The sequence below is a fragment of the Lissotriton vulgaris genome, chromosome 11, assembly GCF_964263255.1.
Source record: "Lissotriton vulgaris chromosome 11, aLisVul1.2, whole genome shotgun sequence".
NCBI classification, from domain to species: domain Eukaryota; kingdom Metazoa; phylum Chordata; class Amphibia; order Caudata; family Salamandridae; genus Lissotriton; species Lissotriton vulgaris.
The window spans coordinates 826642775-826664796 of NC_141699.1; the positions used below are offsets into that span (position 1 = coordinate 826642775).

At 48.3% G+C, this 22022-nt stretch overlaps 1 protein-coding gene across 2 annotated transcripts in view; it reads left to right on the forward strand.

The window, feature by feature from the left end:
• Positions 1–22022, forward strand: part of RYK (receptor like tyrosine kinase) — a 906407-nt gene that overhangs the window by 743084 nt on the left and 141301 nt on the right. For both annotated transcript variants that reach the window (XM_086943935.1, XM_086943936.1), the window contains exon 10: positions 6464–6533. In XM_086943935.1, the coding sequence (XP_086800061.1) occupies positions 6464–6533 (70 nt within the window). The remainder of the gene's footprint in view (positions 1–6463; positions 6534–22022) is intronic.

The following is a 22022-nucleotide window of genomic DNA, read 5'->3' on the forward strand; positions in this document are numbered from 1 at the left end:
TTTTTTTTGCTTATTAATATTTCACGGCGCGCATCTTACCCTTAAAGATGGCGGTCTCTTGGGAGGTATGCATCACCAGGCTTTCGGGATGGTTGACCTGGCTTCTTGGAGAGAGCGGCTCTTGCTTCACTCCAGGGAAAGGCACTGCAAACAGAAAAGAAGAAACCCCTCAGCCTTTGCATGGTACACCCCAGGAGAGGGAAATGCGCGCTTTATTTGTATGTGATTTCCCTGCGGCGCTGACCGTGTCCCGCCTGCGGTCGCTGCTTTGCATTGCACGCTGCTGGAGCAGGCAGGGCTGGGGCAGCGTGACCCCAAGATTACCTTTAGCATGGGCTGCTGACTCAAGATAATTAGGCAAGCTCGCACGACGCAGCAAAAGTCCACCTTGACGTCATACCTGGCCCCATGTCAGGAGGGCGACTTCCAGCCTGTCAAGGTTTTACAACCGAAAGCACCGAGCATGCTGGGAATCGTAGTCCTGTACGTCAATGGCAACGTTTAACTGTAAGCTGCAGCATGCCTGCCCCCCCCCCCCCCCACCCCACCCCCACACACTAGTACACCTCCCCATGTGCCTCCAAGACTCTCGTGAGCTAGCTATTCAGTCGCGCGCAAGACCAAAGGGTCTTCCATTTCTGGTATCGCACCTGACGAAGTGCTTCATACATAACAAGAGTAATTCAGAAACTAAAAACTGGTTTTTAATATAGCATTTAATTTCAAAGTTGTTGTTTCTAGTCACTGTATATAACAAGTGTTAGTGTTATGTAAATGAATGACACACAATTTATCGAGCTGGGAAGGATCTATAGATGAGGTGGCCTTGCAAGGATTTAAAGCATTCACTTGCAGGTCAGAGCGGATATCAGCAGCGAGCGTTTAACTCTTCGAGATAACTTGCAGGCTGCATCTCCGCCTGAAGAAGTGACACGTTCCTCAGCGTTTCTTGCTACACAACTCCTTCTGTTGCACCTACTTTCTGCCCTGGCACCTCACCCTCTCCTTGAGGTGAGCTCGGCATCACCCTCGCTCATAGCCTCGAATCCATCACCCTGCTTCCAGTATGCACACCCCGAGCACGTCCTCGAAACACATTCCCATTCTGTCCATTCCTATGCATCATTCATTTATCACGCAGACACCTCTCAGATCCGTTTCAAAGCCAAACTGCAACTTTCTTGCACTCTCACTCCTCCTCACTCACCCTCAACCCCTCACTCACCCTCACTCACCCTCAACCCCTCACCCTCAACATCAACCCCTCACCCTCAACATCAACCCCTCACCCTCACCCTCACCCTCACTCACCCTCACTCACCCTCACCCTCACTCACCCTCACTCACCCTCACTCACCCTCACCCTCACTCACCCTCACCCACCCTCACCCACCCTCACCCACCCTCACCCACCCTCACTCACCCTCACTCACCCTCACTCACCCTCACTCACCCTCACTCACCCTCACTCACCCTCCCTCACTCTCACCCTCACTCTCACCCTCACTCTCACTCTCACTCACCCTCAACCCCTCACTCTCACTCACCCTCAACCCCTCACCCTCACTCACTCTCACTCTCACTCACCCTCACTCTCACTCACCCTCACTCACCCTCACTCACCCTCACCCACCCTCACCCTCACTCACCCTCACCCACCCTCACCCTCACTCACCCTCACTCACCCTCACTCACCCTCACTCACCCTCACTCACCCTCACCCTCACTCACCCTCACTCACCCTCACTCACCCTCACTCACCCTCACTCACCCTCACTCACTCACCCTCACTCACCCTCACTCACCCACCCTCACCCACCCTCACCCTCACTCACCCACCCTCACCCACCCTCCCCCACACTCACCCTCACACTCACCCTCACTCACCCTCACTCTCAACCCCTCACCCTCACTCACCCTCACTCACCCTCACTCACCCTCACCCTCACTCACCCTCACCCTCACTCACCCTCACTCACCCTCACCCTCACCCTCACTCACCCACCCTCACCCTCACTCTCACTCACTCTCACTCACCCTCACTCACCCTCACTCACCCTCACCCTCACTCACTCACCCTCACTCACCCACCCTCACCCACCCTCACCCTCACCCTCACCCACCCTCACCCTCACCCTCACTCTCACTCACCCTCACTCACCCACCCTCACCCACCCTCACCCACCCTCACCCACCCTCACCCACCCTCACCCTCACTCACCCTCACTCTCACTCACCCTCACTCACCCTCACTCACCCTCACTCACCCACCCTCACCCACCCTCACCCTCACCCTCACTCACCCTCACTCACCCACCCTCACCCTCACTCTCACTCACTCTCACTCACTCACACTCTCACTCACTCTCACTCACCCTCACTCTCACTCACCCTCACTCACCCTCACTCACCCTCACTCACCCTCACTCTCACTCACCCTCAACCCCTCACCCTCACACAGTGCTATAGGTCTCGGAGCATTTGAGTTAGAGCTTTTAGAAATGTTTATGGCTTTTTTTTTTAATTCTTTAGCATTGGCTACAGGAAACAAAAATGCTAAAGATTTACAAAAAAACCCATAAACAATTCTAAAAGCACTAACTCTAATGCTGCGAGACCTATTGCATTTCCAATGCTTGTTTTTTTTTTTAATGGCCTGGCCCAGGGGGATGGGGTCCCTAGGGCCGAAATCGGCCTGGGGAGGGGGGCAGCACAGCCCCTCCCTTATTTTTTTTTTTTTAATGGCTCAGGCCCCAGGGGATGGGGTCCCGGTCCCAAAAGGGTCAAGGGAAGTGGGGTCACTTAGCCCCCCTTAATAAAATAAGAAAAAACTAAAAGAAACCGCAACTCGCTGGAGGCCCCTCACCCTCCTTGCACGACTCATACAAATGCGCCTTCTGGCTCGCTTTGGGTTTGGGGATGAAGTCCCCTTCACTGGTGAGGGTCCTTAAGGGCCAACTAGCCCACCAGGTTCCTCCAGTAAGCCCCACACAGTGGGATTGCTGCGAGGTGGTAGGAGGCCATGCCCCTTTTTACACCACTCTGCAAACGTGCCTCTTGGCGCACTGCTTGTGGGGCGATGAGGTTCCCCGTGTGTCCTGAGGAATTCAGGACTAAAGTGGACCTCATCCCCCAAGCAGAACTGCGCCAGGAGGCGTGTTTGCCGAGTGGTGTAGAAAGGGGGCGTGGCCTCTGATTACCTCTTAGCAGTTCAGCTGTGTGGGTCTTACCAGAGCCTCTTACTGCACCTTTGCCTCTTTCTGCACCTCTGTTGCCTCTTTCTGCACCTCTGTTGCCTCTTTCTGCACCCCTCTTGCCTCTTTCGGCACACGTCTTGCTACTTTATGCAGTTTTCTTCATCTTTCTGTCCATGTCCTACCTATGTAGGCATAGTTAGAAATTAGCATTTTAAAAAACCTTAGAAATTAACAAAAAAGAAACCGTTTTCAGGGACATTATAGTTAGTAATTAGCATTTTAAGAATGTATCTACTCACTGAAAAAAACACGGGTTTCAGGGACGTTCTAGTTAGGCTGACATTCGACCCGTACAAAACCTAGAGAAATTGAGCCGTTACTTGTGCCCCTGCAATGCAGTGCTGATGACGTCATATATTAAATCACTCATGTCATGGTCGGTGACATCTCTGATGACATCTCTGATTATATCACTGATAACATCATAATATCTGATGCACCTCCTAACACCCGAATATAACCTTTCATACACCCACTCTAAAATACAGACTACCATTCTCAAAACCATAGACCCACGAATGCCAGTTAGTGCATACTACACACACATCCACTCTCTAACCCATACAGTCACTCATCAATACAGCCACTGATATATGTACTCATACACCCATACAGACACTCACACACCGCCACTCACCCATAGTTACTCACACACCTAGTCAGTCACCCAAAGAATCCATAACACTGCCATTTACTCACCTATACAGTTATACACACACCACCTCACTTAGTCATACAGATACTAACACATACTTACTCTCTTCTACAGTCACGGACACAAGCACACTCGTCCATACAGCCACCCTCACAATCACTCACCCTCACATATAGTCACTTGTATACTCCAACACTCACATATACTACCTTAAACATATGTAGTTACTCAAACATATACCACTGAGACATCCATTCAATCACCAACACAGCCATATGCACTCACTCCCCCATACAGCCTCTCGCAGATGCACTCATGAACACGTACACCCAGTTAATCACCCACTCACACATCCATGCAAGGAGTCACACACCCATTCATATACTCAGAGAACCAATCAGTAACCCATATAGACACTCCTGTAGCTACTCAGCAACCCATGCAGCCACTTACACACCAACTGACATACTGATACAGACTTTCCCACAGATTTGTCATTCACCCATGTATTCACTAAGACCTGTTTAATCGCTCACTTATACAGTCAGTCACACAACACTAAATCATCCATTCAGACACTCATACACCCACTCATTCTTCAATACACCTTGGCATAAACTTTATAGAAACACGTCACTGGATGAGGTCATCAGTGATGTCATTTGAGATGAAATCAGTGATGTCACTAACTATGTAATGTGACAGCAACAGTGCATTGCGGGGACGTGAGTTCTAGTTAGCTCAGCTAACTATAACAGCTGAATTTCTCTGGTTTTGTACGAGTGAAATGTCAGCCTAACTATAACGTCCCTGAAACCTGTTTTTTTCTTCAGCGAATAAATATATATCTAATATAGATATATATTTTCTAAGGTTTATATATATATATATATGTATGTATGCGTGTGATGGTGTGTGTGCATATATGTGTGTGTGTGTGTGTATATATATACCAGCAGCCCGCCCCAGTGTTGCCTGGGGCAGAAAGGGGCTGGGGGCAGCATTTGAGGCTTGGGTGCACTCCCGGCCCACGCCCGCCACGACATTGTCTGTGTCCCGGAGGTAAGGCATCTCATCCGCCGTTGTTCAGGGCCAACCTCCCCCTCCCGCCCCGGCCCGGCCCCCTCCAGCCCTGGCCCCCTCCTGCCCCGGCCGGCCCGGCCCCCTCCCGCCAGTGTCCCAGAGAGCCTGATCCTTACCTCAGCCGCCGGTCCCGATCCAGGCGCCCTACCCGCTTAGGCCGCCACTTCGCCCAGCAGCAAGCAGGGCAGTCCTCCCAGCAGGTCGCGATCTTCGCCACCATTTCAGGAAGTGTTGGGAGCGCAAATGATGTCATGACGAAGACGTCGCGGCCGGCGCTACTTGCAAGGGACTACTTTATTTTTATTTCTCAATTTTTTAAACAATGTACATTTTTTATTTTTAATAGCCTATGTCCTTCTGCTTGCCCTGAGGTTTTCAAAGATGTCTTGGGTGTTTTGATTGGTGGTGTACTTTTCGAGTTTACCTGGCTCAAAGGACACAGTTATCTCTTTATAATAGTAGTATGTATATGTATGTACATGTGTATATATATATATATATATATCCATCCAAACAGGTGATTCTCAAGCCACTTAAGACAGCAAGTCCTCAACCGGGTGGCTAGCCCCTAATTATATCTTACTCGTCTCCCGCTGTTTATATGCAGTCCACGTATTAACACACAAGACAGCCAGGACTCTTAATCCATCAGTGTGTTTAATCAGATTCCAGCAGCATAATATATAAACTATCGATGCATGTGTTTGCAGAGATTGTTGAGTGTGGAAATGGGCGACGACTTACCAGAGGCAAACAGAATGACCCCGTTTTTCGGCTTAGATAAAAGTTGTATGTTCGTGATGGTTGTTGGAGGATCACATGAGCTTGGCTTCGGTGGTTGGTTATCCTTCATAGGACCTTCTACAACTCCAGTTTGACATTGAAGCTTCTGTCTGTTTTGGGACACGGAGGTTATTCAAGGCATGATTAGAACAAAACACAGACTTATGTTTGAAAAAAGGAGTATGACGGTCCTTCTGGTTTAGCAGTGATTTCACTGATTTCTTGGGGAAGCGGTCTTTGTCCGTAGCTACTTAATGTGCTTTGCGATATTGTGAAAGGATTGCATTGTGTGCGTATGGATAGTGGCCGCAGTCTTGGGCGCTATTTGTATCTGGGGAGCCCGTATTTGTATTTCAAATAACATGGCGTGATGTAACTCACGGGAACCTGCCCAGACAATTTGGGCTAGTCTGAAACAACACCCTGAACAATCGAGTGGAAATGTATAACGAAGGAATTTGAACAAACATTTTTATAAACCCACACTGAAGTGTTTCTGCAGACAGAGCCATGCCCTCCGGCCACTTGCCTAGCACATTCTTGTTAAAGCAAATTTACACAGCGACTGAAAAAAATAGGGGTAAAGAAAGCATTTTAGTGCACATAGTTTTCTTGAAAGTATTTCATACTAACGTAAGTACCTTTTCTCTATTTGTCCTTACAGCATTGTCTTTTTTTTCTTCAGATCAAGCCTCCGAGGCGCAAGTGACCATGATGCTGACAGAAAGCTGCAAACTGCGGGGTCTTCATCATAGGTAACCCCAAATGCTTGCTCTCAGTTGAACTGATAGGATGTGGGAAGCCTCACAGGTTCAAGGAAAGTCATGGTAGATGCTTTTTCAGGTTTCTTTTCAAGTTTGTCAGAGGTTGAGGTAGAAGTCGTGTATATGGAAACAATTTTAAAATAAAAAAAATATTTGTATTAGTTTTCATAATAACAAAATGTAAATCTTCAAGACAGCATGCTTATCAGCAATTATTAAGATGAATGGCAACTTCCGTCATAGTCTCTCATAATGTCACAGAGGTGGTTATTCTCTATGTGCTTTCTCACTTTTAATTCTAGTTTGGTATTTATTCAGTCATTAACTCCTGATTACCTGTGACTTTGACATTTGAACTATAAATGTCCACATTAGTGTCCTATATGCATAACTGCAGAGGAGGGAAAAGGTGTGAACTTTGCCAAGAGACGTTCCTTACTCTGAATGGATGGAGCCAGTTACGAGGAATCGGTACGACTTAGACATTTCAGACTTGTGAAATTCGCCTGGTCAGAGCTGTGGACTAAATGAGTTGGTTCATCTCAATATTTACGTTACAAATTAACATACATGTGATTGGAGCTATCAAATAATGTCTCTTTGTGGTATCAGTCCAGAGAACACTAAGCACATTGAGGTTAAGATGAGGATTTATTCTCAAGACACCCCAACCACTGCCAGGCTAACAGCTTTACCACTTTATAACAATGCAGATTATACTCTTTGCAACTCTTCCTGGTGTCTGGAATGCTGAGTGAATGGTGTAATAGAATGTTGGTGTGAAGTCTGCAAGTGAAGCCCAGAGATAGACAATAGGGGGGAGGATGACACCCTTACAGAACCTACCAGGTGTGGCCGTATACTAAGGGCTTGACCTGAAATAAAGAACAGGCTCCTGACCCTTGTTTGAAGATCCTGCCCTCTTAACTGCAACAGTTTTCTAGCTGTACACTTTCATTGCTTTCTTTCCACTGATTCCTATTGTGGCAGGCTCTGTATACTCCCATGCACCTTACCTCACTTCTCTATAGCTGGGCTTTCCCTCTTGCTTGCTGTACTGTGGGTTTATCATTGCTTTATTGATCAGTACTTGGCCCTCTTGTTCGTTCTACGGTTCTCTGTCCCTTCCCATGATACTCCCGCTTGTGTCATGTCCCTGCCTGATCTTATGTTTCAGTGACCCCTCACTGACTCATGGCTATCTCATCACTAAGACTCCATTGTGAGCCTTTCTCATCGCTCTTTGCCACCTCTGCCCCAGCCCTTCCACTTGCATGGTTGGTGCTTCCATAAGTCTATTGACATAGGCAAGGGCACACACTAGAGGTAACGAAACATGGGCCTTTATAAGTGCTTGAGCAGCACTCCAGAATACCAAAATATATGTTAACTGGAGCACTGAAAATTCCTGTGTAGGTCCTGCCTGTCGCCATAGCATCAAGACATCTAGTGCATAGAGGAATGAAGTACACGCACAATTGATTGGCAACAGTGCAGTCTCACCAGGCTCCCATCTCTTTCGCCCTCAGATGCCAAAAAGGTGTTTGATGCGGTGCATAGGCCCTTTAATGGAGCAAACACTTAAGAGGTTTGGGTACAGCTCGAACGTTTAAAAGTGGGTTGGCGTGCTGTATTGCGACGCAGTTATGGAGAGCAAAAGAAGTGGGGTGATTTAAATTCTGGACGAGAGAGGCTGGAATCACATACAAAACTAGTCTTACAAAGGATACCTCTCCCACCACAAATCAAACATTATCCTTAATGCTTTCAGAATTCATATTTATTAACTCTAAGCTCGTTTTTTTCTGTCGTATCTTTCTTATGTTTTTTCGTGTTCAATATTTACAACATGAACCTCGTTAACATTTTTCACAAACAGTGTAGATACATGTAACAATATTTACAAATCACAAATATAACACATCTTATTCTAAAGACAGTGCATGACACAACGTATACTGCTAAATTTGTTACATAAAACACACAGTTGAAAAAATACAAAAGAAAAAGAATTCTTTGTTTTTCAATTTTTTTATGCATTATCGGGACCTATTCTGTCTAGATCCTTGATACCGAGTTACTTTATGGGTCCTACAGGGGTCAGAGTACTTACTGTTCAAGAGACTCTACGCCTACACTTGGTTACTCCTGTCCAGGCTTGGCACTTTTCTATGCATTCCTTTTCTTATATGGTTACTCTTGGCCGCGCAGAAAACAAAAGCCGACGTGTTTTAATCTTCAAAAGACCAAAGGGATGTTTTGGGTGAAGGTATTAATCATTATTTCCTGTGAATGGATGCTTTTTATGTTGTGTATCCCATGTTGGGTAGTATGTACTCCCATTGAACTTGGGCGCATGTGGCGCTTAATTGTCTTTTTTAATTTTTTTTGCTTACTTCAGAAAAATAAAACCTATAAAAAAAAAGAAGAATGAATGCATCACAACGGTCACATGGCAGCCGTACATCGCCTGGCTTATTATGTACACATTTTAGGCACATCTACCTTGTCTATTATCGGGGATCAGTGGGGCTTCTTGCTTTGACTAGCATTAGCAAGGGATAGAGTAAAGTGTAAGTCGGTTGTCAAAGAGCTATGAAATCTAACTAAAGATAACCTCCATCTAGTCACAAAATTGTTTGACCATATTCATATATTGGCTTGCAATCTTGTGCAACAGGATGAGAAAGCTGTGAAGACCCAAAAGCAGCATTAAGGAAACGCATGCAAGACTAGCTGCTAACGGAGGTCACGAACAAGTGGAAATGGGAAAAGTGAGGGAGAGCCACATGTTTTAAGCAAAGGAACCCATTCCATCTTTGAAGAGAACAGAGTATATGTTGCAAAATCAAACTTCAGAAGCACTTTCACAGGTTTTGTTCTGGTAAATTGGAACGAATGGCACCAGAAGATTCCCCTTGCACATTACATACGTGACCACTGTACTTGCTTACTTAAATACCATCATGTGGATCACACCTGTGCCACTGATGGACTCCGCTGCACAGTTGTATGTGATTTGATAGAAAAACGCAAGTATAATGAGGCTAGGGTGTGTGGGCTTGATGACCATCAGGGCAACCCTCTCTGTCACTTCTCACACCCTGAATATGGTGACACTTTAAACCAATCACTTTACTCGAGGCATCTGAGTGTAATTAATAGCTCAAGGATCTGTTAAGTGGAGAGTATTTTCAGGAGAAAGAATACCGAGTCAACAATTGACTTTGTCTCAGTTTCTCTGGCTACACAAGACAGAGTAGACCACATAGCCACACTGTTTACTCCCTATAGTAATCACGCTATTGTATACTCCCATTTGACCCTTCCATATAAAATGAAAAGAGACCAGCAGGTAGTGGATGAGCTCGTAATAGCCAGGAAAAATGGTTACCAAATAAAATGGACCCAGATTGTTAAATTAAATTTGATCGACTCCATAATAGCCGAAGTACGTGATAACATCTTATACTGCCTGGCGGAGGATTTTCCTCCCTCCCAAATAGTCATACAGTTTAGAGACTTATTAATAAAAATTAAAAGGCACACTTACCTGTCCCAAACCAGCCAACAACTTTCATCTGAGCCGCTGGTTTGATAGTTTGCTCTAAAGCAGAGAGGTCCCTAGTAGGTGCCTTAAAATCCAACCCCAGAGACCCGGTACTGGTAAGAACACTGAGGTGAGTGTAGGAGAGTGAGGTCTTCTTTCCCATGGTCACCCCACTTTTTGATTTTTGCTTTACTGGTTTTCGACTTAATGTGGCTGTGGGCCGGCTAATCAGACCCACAGCCCAGCTGGGCTCTCTAAATTCAATACAATGTACTTTAGGTACATTACCAATTGGACATTGGGTATCCTTGTAAATGTGGCGTATTTGTATAGCGCGAACAGTGACCCGGAGGCATCCCGGCGCTTGTACTCCTACCACAAGGGAACCCCTCCTGGCTTTTCCTTCTGGGGTGTCCACTCCTGGGCATCCCATGGTGAAACCAGGCATCCCTTGTGTATCGGGGGCCTTTGTGGAGACTAAGCAAGCTATTGCCCAGAGTTGCAGCGTGGGACCCATGCTTAGAATCGGCACTGAGGCGAGAATATCCGGTCAGAGGAATTTAAGCCCGAAACCCGCCGAGGCGGGAATCGAACCCTGGTCCCTGGCCAGCGTTCTGCATCAAGGTCTGCCGCTCTAAGCATTGAGCCACACTTCTCCATTATGAGCCCCTGTACAGTGTACTATAGGTACCCAGGGCATAGGTGCATCCAAGGCCTACCAGGGGCTGCAGCATGTATTATGCCACCCCTGGCTGGCCACTCACATTGACACAACTGGCTGATCACTCAACTGGGGCAAGGTTGTGTAATCACCCCTTGCTTAGGTGTAGTATCCCTATACCTACCTTTACATATAGACACATATATACCTATAAGTCACTCCTATAGCAGGCCTTAACAATCCAGGAGGCAGCGTGCTTGGTTTTATGTGAGATGAGGCTCTATCATGAGTTGAGCCTGTCTCTAGCTTTTGGAACCATGTCCTTATAGCTGTTCTATGATATAGCCATACCATATACTCTTAAGTGCATTATAATCCTCGCGGTTGACTGCTAACTTTGGTTTGGCTTTATCAAAACATGTTGTGTAAAGTGTCATACGCTTTGGAATACTACTCCCTCGCCAGTCCTTGCGACGGGGGTAGCATTCCACCCTTCTAGAGGGAGAAGACCTGTTGTTCCCCCTAAACCCGGTTAAAGTTAACCAGAGCCTCAGCATCACAAAATGGATGCTGCTGCCACAGACGCAAGTCTGACCTCCTGCTGCTGGGAGTCCTTCCATCTAGGGAGGCTCTGACAATAGGTTTCCTATCTTGGGAGGTGCTAGCACCACCCCAGACAGGCCATAGTGTATTGGGGTAGGGAGGGCTGAATGAAATGAGACACTTCCTGGGGCACACAAGGTGTCCCATGCATGGCCCGGTTCAAACCAGTTGCTGGGGCACTCCAGCGCCAGCTCTGCCGCGAAACTGGACAAAGGGAAAGGGGTGTAACCACACCCTTACCTGGTCCCACCGATAGGAGGGACCTAGCAGGTAATCCAGCCCCTTAGATTAGTATATAATAATAATCTTTATTTGGGTATAAAATATCCTTAAAAGAGCACCTCAATGGTTCCAACAGCAATACACGTTATTTAGAAAAAACAAAGATCAATTTAAACAGCAATGATTAGATAAAAATCTTCCAAATCTCATTATGCGGCTTCTATTACATATAAGTAGTTAAAAAAACATTATATGCAGAACAACAGGGTCAACATAACATTAAAACAGGAGAGAATTATGATGCTAACAGTTAGCAATATTGGGCTTATAAAAACAGTCTGATGTTTAGCAAATTACTACGGATTATGATAAAAATAAGAACAAATAAAAAACAGCAGCAAACAGATCAATAGCAGCGGATTATAATAAAAATGTTATCCGATAGAAAACAATTTAACAGCTTAAAAATGGAGTGCAGTTTAATTTAAACTATTGCTTAAAGGAGAGAGGCATTGGCAGGCCCTTCCGATAGCTGCGTAAAATTACGGTATGCAAAGCGTATATAGGTTGTAAGGGGTATGTTTAAAGCTGTTTTCGGGGCTCAGTGCTGCAATAATTGCCTGTCTGCAGGTCCGAATACCCAGCCTGTTCCACTCCGTTTTCAGTTTTCGTCTGCGCTGTGACATAAGGGCGGGGCAAAGACAGACCACGTGCTCCAAGGTTTCGGCCGTCTTGCCGCACCCTCTGCACAATTAAAACTTCTGACGTACTACGCCAAGAGGGCAAGTCTTTTAGGAATTGCCAGTCACCCAATCTGATAGCCATAAAACTATTTTTTAAATACAGGGAGTAAGTGCAAGACAGGTAGGTAGCAGGAGATAACCGCCCGTAAGAATTCATAATTGCCCGTGCATGTCTGCGTTTGGCAAAATGGGCTTTGTCTATGATAAGGGAGCTCATTCTGACACATTTCTTAATGCTGGTTTTAAATGCTGTCGTACTTGGGATGAGGGCAAATAGGTCGGCCGCAGACATTTCGCGGATGGAGTCCTTGAAAAGGCGACCATATGAGCCCCCTGGGTTTTTCTGGGTAATATCTAGCCAAACTAGTGAATCTGAAAGAGACACGTTAGTGATAGATTCCTTACCTTAGAATATCCCCAGGCGTCAGACTGGATCCGACAATTTTTGCGTAGCAGTACCCTTGTGCGTCGGTAGGGGTTGTCTGCGGCTCCGCGTCCGTCGTGGGCGCCGTGATGACGTTGTCGGAGTACTTAGACGCCGCCTCCGCGTGCTGACGTCAGTTCTTCTTCTTTTTTCCGCGCCAGCAAGCGCAGATCTGGAAAAAGCAGTACTTCTAGTCACTTTTTGACAAAATCTTTGGATCATTTTGATGATCGTCGAAGTCGTACGACTCCGATCGGTGCCATAGGGATGCTTGGATTCGGGCACTGCGAGGATTGCGACCGCACGATGTCGGTCACGGATCCTCACCACCTGTGTCTAACTTGTCTAGGCGTCGACCACGACGACAAGGCCTGCTCCGACTGCCGGGCCCTCTCTTCGAAAGCCAGGCGGGAGCGGTCACGCAGGCGACTCGAACTCCGGCAGTCGGCCCGCGCCGCGCGAGGTCCCGGTCCCACGGGAGATCGAGGGACAGTAGCCACCACAGCTCCGAGAGTCGGCACTACTACTCCGGGTCGAAGTAGTCGTCCGGTAAGAAACACAAGAAGTCGAAGAGGCGTCATCGCTCTTCTGACTCCCCCAACGCTCGCGCGACGCGGCCGGGTGTTCGGGTGGCACCACCCAAGCGCCTCTGTCGAAGTCGCAGGCGTTGGGTACAGCGCCACACCCTCTGGTCCCTGGGCGAGACGCGACGCCAAAGGAGATCGAGCGCTTCCTCATGGCCATGAGGTCCCTCTCTCCTCTGACGGGCTCCGCGGGGCCGTCTGGGGCCCCTAGCGGGTCGGGGGATTCTGCCCCGACGCCGTCGAGTGTTTTGACCCCGGAGCCGCGGGGCCCCACTGTCCCGACATCGCCGGCGCCGTCGGGCCCGGGGCCGCAGGGCCCAACGGTCCCGGCGCCGCCGGCGCTTTCGGGCCAGTCGCCGCGGGACCCCACTGGACCCACTTCGGGATATGGGTCGTCACCGGTGGACCTTACGACGCCCCCCCCCCGGCGTCTGTCCGCCCCGCGCCAGCAAACTGGTGCCTTTCGCTCCTTTCGTGGCCAAGGAAGGGGCGCCCCCACACGTGCTGCCAGCCACACACCTCAGGCTAACATCCAGCGCGGTGGCGGCCGTGGAAATCGGCGTGGAGGCGGTCGGGGACAACGGTGAGGCCAGTCCACACCCTCCCCCGCAGCATCCGCCTCTAAACACTCCTAGTCTGTGCTTTTCGGCCCATGTGATGGCAGTGGGGGTAGGGTTCGCCATCACCACTCGTCCGAAGGGGCTACTCCCTCCCCTTCGAGACGACCCCTCAAGCCATGCCACCGCAACACCACCGCGTATCGGGGGATCATTTGTGCTTCTGCAGGAGGAAGTTTCGGCCCTCTTGGCCAAGGGGGCCATCGAGCGCGTTCCTGGGCCAGAAGTAGGACGTGGTTGCTACTCCCACTGCTATTTGGTACCCAAGAAGGGCAAAGGGGGCCTACGCCCTATCTTGGACCTGCGGGACGTCAACGGCTTCCTCCGGAAGGAGAAGTTCAAGATGCTGACTCTGGCTCAGGTCTTAGCTGCCCTGGACCCAGGAGACTGGATGGTAGTGTTGGACTTACAGGACGCTTATTTCCACTTCCTCGTCCTGCCAGCCCACCGGCGTTACCTACGGTTCACGGTAGGCCACGAGCACTTTCAGTTTACCGTGCTCCCCTTCGGTCTTACCAGCGCCCCCCGGGTGTTCACGAAGTGATGGCGGTGGTCGCAGCGCACCTGTGCAGGTTGGGGGTTTCAGTCTTCCCCTACCTCGACAACTGGTTGTTGAAGGCGGGCTTGCCCCAGACAGTCGTCAGCCACCCCCAGACGACAGCAGACCTCTTGCACCAGCTGGGGTTCTCCATTAATGTGCCGAAGTCACACCTGTGCCCCTCTCAGAAGCTCCTTTTCATCGGAGCGGTTTACCCACCCGAACAGCGGGTTCGATATATAAAGGCTCTCATTCCAATCTTTCAGCCTTTATCCCGAGCCTCGGTCAGGTTGACGCTGCGGCTTCTGGGGCTGATGGCTTCCTGCATCCTTCTGGTGCATCACGCCCGTTGGCGGAGGCGGGCTCTGCAGTGGGACCTGAAGTTTCAGTGGCCCAGCATCAGGGCAACCTGTCCGACCATGTCCTGATCTCGGAGGGCACTGCGAGACAGCTGCAGTGGTGGCTCACGGACCGCGATTGGGTCAGCGGCAGATCCCTCTCCCTTCCCCAACCAGAGCACGTAGTTGTGACGGACGCGTCCCTCCAGGGCTGGGGAGGCCACATGGGAGAGGCGGAGATCAGAGGCCTCTGGTCTCCGGCGGAGTCCCGGCTCCATATCAACCTTTTGGAGCTGCGGGCGATTCGTCTAGCACTGAAGGCATTCCTCCCCTCTGTCCGAGGGAGTGTAGTGCAGGTGTTCACGGACAACACCACCGCCATGTGGTACTGCAACAAACAGGGCGGGGTGGGGTAGTGGACCTCTGCCAGGAGGCTCTGCGCCTCTGGCAATGGCTGGAACATCAGGGTGTGACCCTGGTGGTTAAACACCTGGCAGGTTCTCTGAACGCCAGGGCGGACGAACTCAGCCGCCGGTGCATGATGGATCACGAATGGCGTCTGAACTCGGACGTGGCGCAAGGTCTCTTTCTGCAGTGGGGAGAGCCTTGGTTAGATATATTCGCCACCGAAGAGAACGCGCAGTCATATCAGTTCTGCGCGTTGGAATTTCCAAGGCGGCACTCGCTCGGAGACGCTTTTCTTCGCGAGTGGAGTTGCTGTCTGTTGTACGCCTTTCCGCCTATACCACTTCTGCCCAGCGTGCTGAAGAACATCAGGCGAGACCGGGCACAAGTCATCCTTGTGGCTCCGGACTGGGCACAAAGGTACTGGTATTCCGAGCTACTCAGTATGTCAGTCGATCCCCCGGTTCGTCTGCCTCTTCAGGAGGACCTTCTGTCGCAGCAGCAGGGGACGGTCCTCCACCTCCATGCTTGGAGATTGAGCGGCGACAGTTGAGGCCATTTGACTTGCCTCCTGAAGTCTGTAACATCATTCTGGCAGCCAGACGTCCCTCCACAAAGTCGGTATACGCCTGCAGGTGGAACAGATTTGTGGCATGGTGCACAGCAAAGGCTCTGGATCCTCTCTCTGCCCCTCTTTGTGAGGTTCTTCTCTTTCTTCTTTCTCTTGCCCAGCAGGGCTCTGCTCTGGGCACTATCAAGGGCTACCTTTCTGCTCTTTCAGCCTTTTTGAAGCTGCCTGATCAACCTTCTTTGTTCAAGTCCCCTATTGTTAACAGATTCTTGAAAGGCATCACGCATACGTTCCCTCCTGTGCCCTTTGTGATGCCTCAGTGAGACTTGAACTTGGTTTTTACTTGTCTGATGTGTGCTCCCTTTGAGTCACTTCACAACTGTCCTCTTCGCCTTCTTACTTTGAAGACTGTCTTCCTGGTAGCCATCACCTCTGCCAGGAGAGTGAGTGAGCTCCAGGCTCTATCCTGTAAACCTCATTTCCTTTCGGTCCATCCGGACAAGGTTGTGTTGCGGACAAGGCCCTTTTTCCTGCCCAAGATAGTCACAGCCTTCCACATCGAGCAGTCTCATCACCTTGCCCACCTTCTTTCCGCCTCCGTATCCCTCGAGAGAGGAAGAGAGGCTCCACCGTCTGGACCCAAAACGTGCGCTCTCGTTTTATCTGGATCGCACACGCCAGTTCCGGGTGGATAACCAACTCTTTGTTGGTTACGTGGGCGCTAAGAAGGGGAAAGCGGTGCACAAGCGGACCATCTCGCGGTGGATCATCTTGTGTATTCAAGCGTGTTACTCCTTGGCTAAGAAGGAACCCCCTGTTGGGGCTGAGGGCTCATTCCACTCGGGCCACAGCGACTACAACTGCCTTGCGCCAAGAAGTGCCCTTGCAGGATATTTGCCAGGCGGATACGTGTGCCTCGCTGCACACGTTTGCAAGACACTATTGCCTGGACAGCCAAGTCCGGAGGGATGGCTTCTTTGGCCGTTCCGTCCTCCAGGACTTTCTGATGTGATTATTGGTTCGCAGACCCACCACCTGGGTTGGTATTGCTGGGGTATCTATTCTAAGGTAAGGAATCTATCACTAACTTATCTCTTTCAGATGCACAAGTTACTACTTGTGTAACGATATATCTGTAAGAGACATTAGTTAGTGATCGATTCCTTACCGACCCACCCATCCTCCCCGTTCTGCGAACCGATATCTAGGGTTAAGGTCATCCCCTTTCAGGGCCCTTGTTTCAAGGCACCAGTGTTGGTTTTTAGCATAGCTCTGCGTTTATGGCGTGGAAAAGCTGTGTCTAAGAACTGACGTCAGCACGCGGAGGTGGCGTCTAAGTACTCCGATGACGTCATCACGGTGCCCACGACGCCGACAACGGACGAGGAGCAGCAGACGATGCCTACCGACACGCAAGGGTACTGCTACGCAAAAATTTCCGGATCCAGTCTGACGCCTGGGGATATTCTAAGGTAAGGAATCTATCACTAACTAATGTCTCTTACAGATATATCGTTACACAAGTAGTAACTTGTGCCTCTAGTGAGCCTGTGTCTGCTTGTCTGAGTTTGTGGCAGAGGTTTAAGTATGTGCCAATGTTAGAAACTTCATAATTTAATATGCCCAGTTTTAATCTAATTTGGGCAGCAGAAGCATTTTTAGGCAGATGGAAGACTTTTTTATAGATTTTGGTCACATGTTGGTTTAAGTTGGTGTTTAGATTACCCCTGAAAATCTCAAGGCCGTATGACAAGGTTGGCCCAATTTTTGCTCTAATAACTTCCAGTAAAGGTGATAAACTTGGACCAGACAGATTTTTGGAGATCTTAGAGAGGGTCACCCGTAGGGTCATGGCTTTTACTGATATCTCCTTGCGCTGTTTAGCAAAATTACCCCTAGAGTCAAAATTGACTCACAAGTATTTGTATGTGCTTCCTGTTGCAAGGCTCATATTATAATACCAGCCACCACCGACATTACGTTTTCTTCCAAAGGTAATCACTTGGATTTTCTTTAGGTTAACCTCTAAATTATTCGCGGTGGTGTAGTTGTACAGTTTGTCCAGAAGCCTTTGCAACCCTACCCGTGTAAGACTAAAAAGAACCAAGTCGTCCGCGATTAGTATATAGGTAGGAGCTGAGTCTAGAGACTTTAGATTAATCCTGACTGAAACTTGAAATGAAACTCTGTACCTTCTGCGTTCTACTTGAAGATAGAAGACTTAAGAATCTCCCTTGTGGTCAAGGAGTGACCACCCTGCACAAGCAGGCACCATCAAGCGATCAATGGTTTGCTTTTTCGTCGCTCCCACCGGAGCCGGAACACAGCCTGACAGGACCCGGACTTCCAGACTTCCTTCAGCCCGATCCACAGCCACAGCAAAGCTGAGACCCGTGGAGGCGACGCGAGACGTGGGACCGGCCATCTTGGAAAGCCAGCGAATTGCTTTCTGTGCAACTTCTGAGACACCCTCTAAGTTGTGCATTGGGGACTGAGAAGCCCTAGCCCCGAGCATCATCTCCACCAAAGACCAGCCCTCCACACTCCATGAGTGCTGCGTGGGGCCCTTTTACATTTTCCTGCTCGACGCATCTGTCCGGTCACTTGCCCATTGGCTAGTGGCCTCTGTGACGACAAACCTACGAATGTTCACCGCTGGCCTGGTTGCTCCAGGCTGGCCCTTGCTTCCCTGAAAAGGAGAAGTCCATCAGACCTTGCTGGTCTGATCCAGAAGCCATCTTCAATTCCTGCGTGGGATTCCTTAGCCAAGGCTTGTTGACTCTAATCCGACAGCGAGATCCTTTGTGGGACAGTCCGTGCCCAGCTCCTGGTCGTTGTCAACACCTCCTGGACCATGTGGCTGCAGAGGCAAGCCTCACAGCATCACCTGATTGCTTCGCGACATCGCCTGGTTCCTTCTTGGTCACTGGATAGTGACCCAGACTCTGTCCCCTCTGCTTTCAGTAACTCTTCATCCTTGATCCACCCTTGGATCCAACCGGACACCTCTCTCCTGGTCGCCTGCAGCATCTTTCTTCAAGGCTCCATAGGATTCAGCGACGAAACCCAACACACTTTGACACCTATGCACCCGCATCCTGTGGGTGAGGTAACGCAAGTACTCCGGTGCTCCTGTGGGTATTAACTATCCTAGTGTCAAAGTTTTCAATAGCTTTCTCCTACTCCATCCGGAAGTGACCTAAAAGAACTAGTTTCCAATTCTTTTGTTCCCATTCTAACTATGGTAACTTGCGTGTGTGCAAAGACACTGCACACGCCTCCCATGGGCCTCCTACTTCCTATCCTTTGGTAGTACAGTGTAGCCCCAGCGATGCCCTAGGCCTATCCTGTGTTCATGACTTGGTTCTTATACCACTATTTTAGTATATGGTTTTATATGCCCCTAGGGCTCTACTGTATATTGTGCAACTTATTGTATGATAATTGAGTATCTTGTTATGTGCTTGTGCCTCTGACCTCATAAAGAGTTCAGAGGGGTTGTGTTAGAAATAAATACATATATATTTTATATATAACCTGTGTGGTGTCCTTTCATTTGGTATTAAAGGGGTTACATATGGTAAAACAGCTGGCTTCACATGCCCTCTTGAGTTTAGCCTAAGACTGCTTTGTCCATGCTACCACTAGGATAGCTGGTCTATAAGGTTGACTTTACAACCATCGCCATAAGGGTTGTTTGGACTGATACAGGATGCCCACTAGAATAGTGGACATCACATGTCAGGCCAACTTCAGTGAGTATAAGCAGGAGAGATCCAAACGAATAAAGGACATAAGGGAGAAGGCATGGGAGGACCTTGAACAAGCTTCTAGGTCTGCGAACAGCTGGGAGTTCTGGAAAATCACAAATACCCCCTACTTCAAAGACGTAAAAAATCAGTCACTAGATACGCATGTAGGGGAAGAGGCGTGGATAAAGCATTCTGAGGGCATTTTTAGTTTAAAAGCCACCAACGAATCTACTCAACTGGTCCCATTACCCCTCCCTCCTAGTAGCTTCTTGACTTTTTCAATCCATTAAGTAAGAATAGGGTTGTCAGCCTGCGCCCCGGGAAAAGCCCCAGGCCCAGACTGGGTCCCATTGACCTCTTTCAGGTAAATGGAGACATGTGGGTCACACTTTAAAAAAACGTATTTAATAGCATAGCCATAGAGGGCCTTCTCCCCCCCCCCCCCCCCCCCCCCCCCCCCCGAAACAGAGTGTTCTAGTCCTCATCTTCAAGAAAGAAGATAGGGGCTGTCCGAAGAACTATAGACCCATCTCCCTTCTGGATACAACAGCAAAATTAATGGGCCTGCTATTACTAGCCAGACTGGAGGCATGGGCACTGGAACGAAACATCCTAATGCAGGCTCAATATGGCTTCCAGAAGGGAAAGGGGACGGTGAACCAATGTCTTAAACTTTCGCTATGCATAGACAAATACACAAAGGCCAAGGGCGGAAAGCTAAACATGGCCTTCATGGACTTGTCAGCTACGTTTGATTGTGTGTCCCATCAGAAGTTGTGGCCCATGATGGTGGAAATGGGGATCGATCCTCCAATCATTCATTTAATTTATCAGCTATATTGTATTGTAATTGCATTTATATAGCGCTTACTACCCCTGATGAGGCATCTAATCGCTTTTTCGGTGAGTAGCACGCTACTCCGGGACCCATGGAGGATTAGTGTTGAATTAGTATAGTGAAACGTGCAAGTACATTTTAAGTGGTGGATAGGTTAGTCCGTTACTTCGATTTGGAATGATAGCAGAAGGATAGAGGAGGACAAAGGTTTGTATTTATATAGCGCTTGTTGACGCACGCTATTCAGGAAGCCTATAAAGGATTAGTGGTGAATTAATATGGTGAAATATGAAGTAATTTCAGTGGTGGATATTAGTCAGTTACTTGGAGTGAAAAGGATAGCAGAGGGATAAAAGGGGAAGAAAGATTTGCAGTCATATAGCACTTATCACCCCTGATGGGTGTTGAAGCGCTTTTCTGGAGAGTAGCACGCCACTCCGGAACCCATAAAGGATTAGTGTTGAAAATTAGTATAGTGTAAATATGAAGTTATTTGAGTAGTGGATATGTTATTCAGTTATTTGGGTAGTATATTAGTATAGTTGAATATGGAATTTGAGAAGTGAACATGTTAGTCTGTTAATTTTGACTGAAAAGGATAGTGAAGGGATAAAAGAGGGAAGGATTTTTATTTTTATTTTTTTATTTTCTGGTCTTAGCAGTAGGAGGAGGCTTTTGGATGAGTAAAAAGGAGTTTTGGAGGGGAGGTGTCAGAGGGAAGAGTTTAGAAAGGTTTGTTTTAGGGGATCGGTATAGTAAAAAGAGGTGTCAGATGATGCAAGGAGGGGTAGATTAGGAGAGAGTCTAGAAAGGGTTATTTTGGCGAACCTAGTAGTGGTATGGGGTTTAGGATAAATGAGTGAATGTAGAGGATGTATTGATAGATGTATAGGATGAGAGATAGGGTAGTGCATTGGAAGTAGTATTAGAAAGAAGTTGGAGATGAGTCAGAAGGTTGGGCTAGAAGATATATTGAGCGAAGTATAGGCTGAGAAATAGTGTATTGCATTGGAAATGCTAAGAAAGAAGAAAGTGATAAATATATAGATCCATAAGTACATTGAGAGTATATAGATCCATAAAGGAGGTAGGTATGTGTAGATTAGAGATATTGATAGAGGCACAGGATGAGAAATAGGGTAGTGCATTGGATATGCTTTTTTCAGAACAAAAGTAAGATACACAGATCCAAGTACATGGAAGGTACTTAGATTCACAATGGAAGTATGTACTTGTAGACAAGAAGATTTTTATTTATTTATTTTCTCTCTTAACAACATAACATTATTTTACATTTTTATACAAAGTAATACACAAAGATAGGTACATATCTATAGTGAAAACAAATGCTTATGAAATGAAATGAAATGAAAAATTGCATTTGTATAGCGCATAACCGCCCTGGGGCCTCGCAGCGCTTGAAGATAAAATGGTTTTAGCGCAGGCTCGGGGCAGATCAGAGAGATTTAGCAAACAAATGCGTTTTTAGGGCCTTTCTGAACGAGAGGAGGTTGCTGTTACCCCGGATGGCAAAGGGGAGGGCATTCCAGAGTCTGGTCGCCGAATGAGAAAAAGAGCGGCCACCCCAACGGGCTTTGTTAATTTTAGAGGAGGTGGCCAGCTGCAGGGTACCA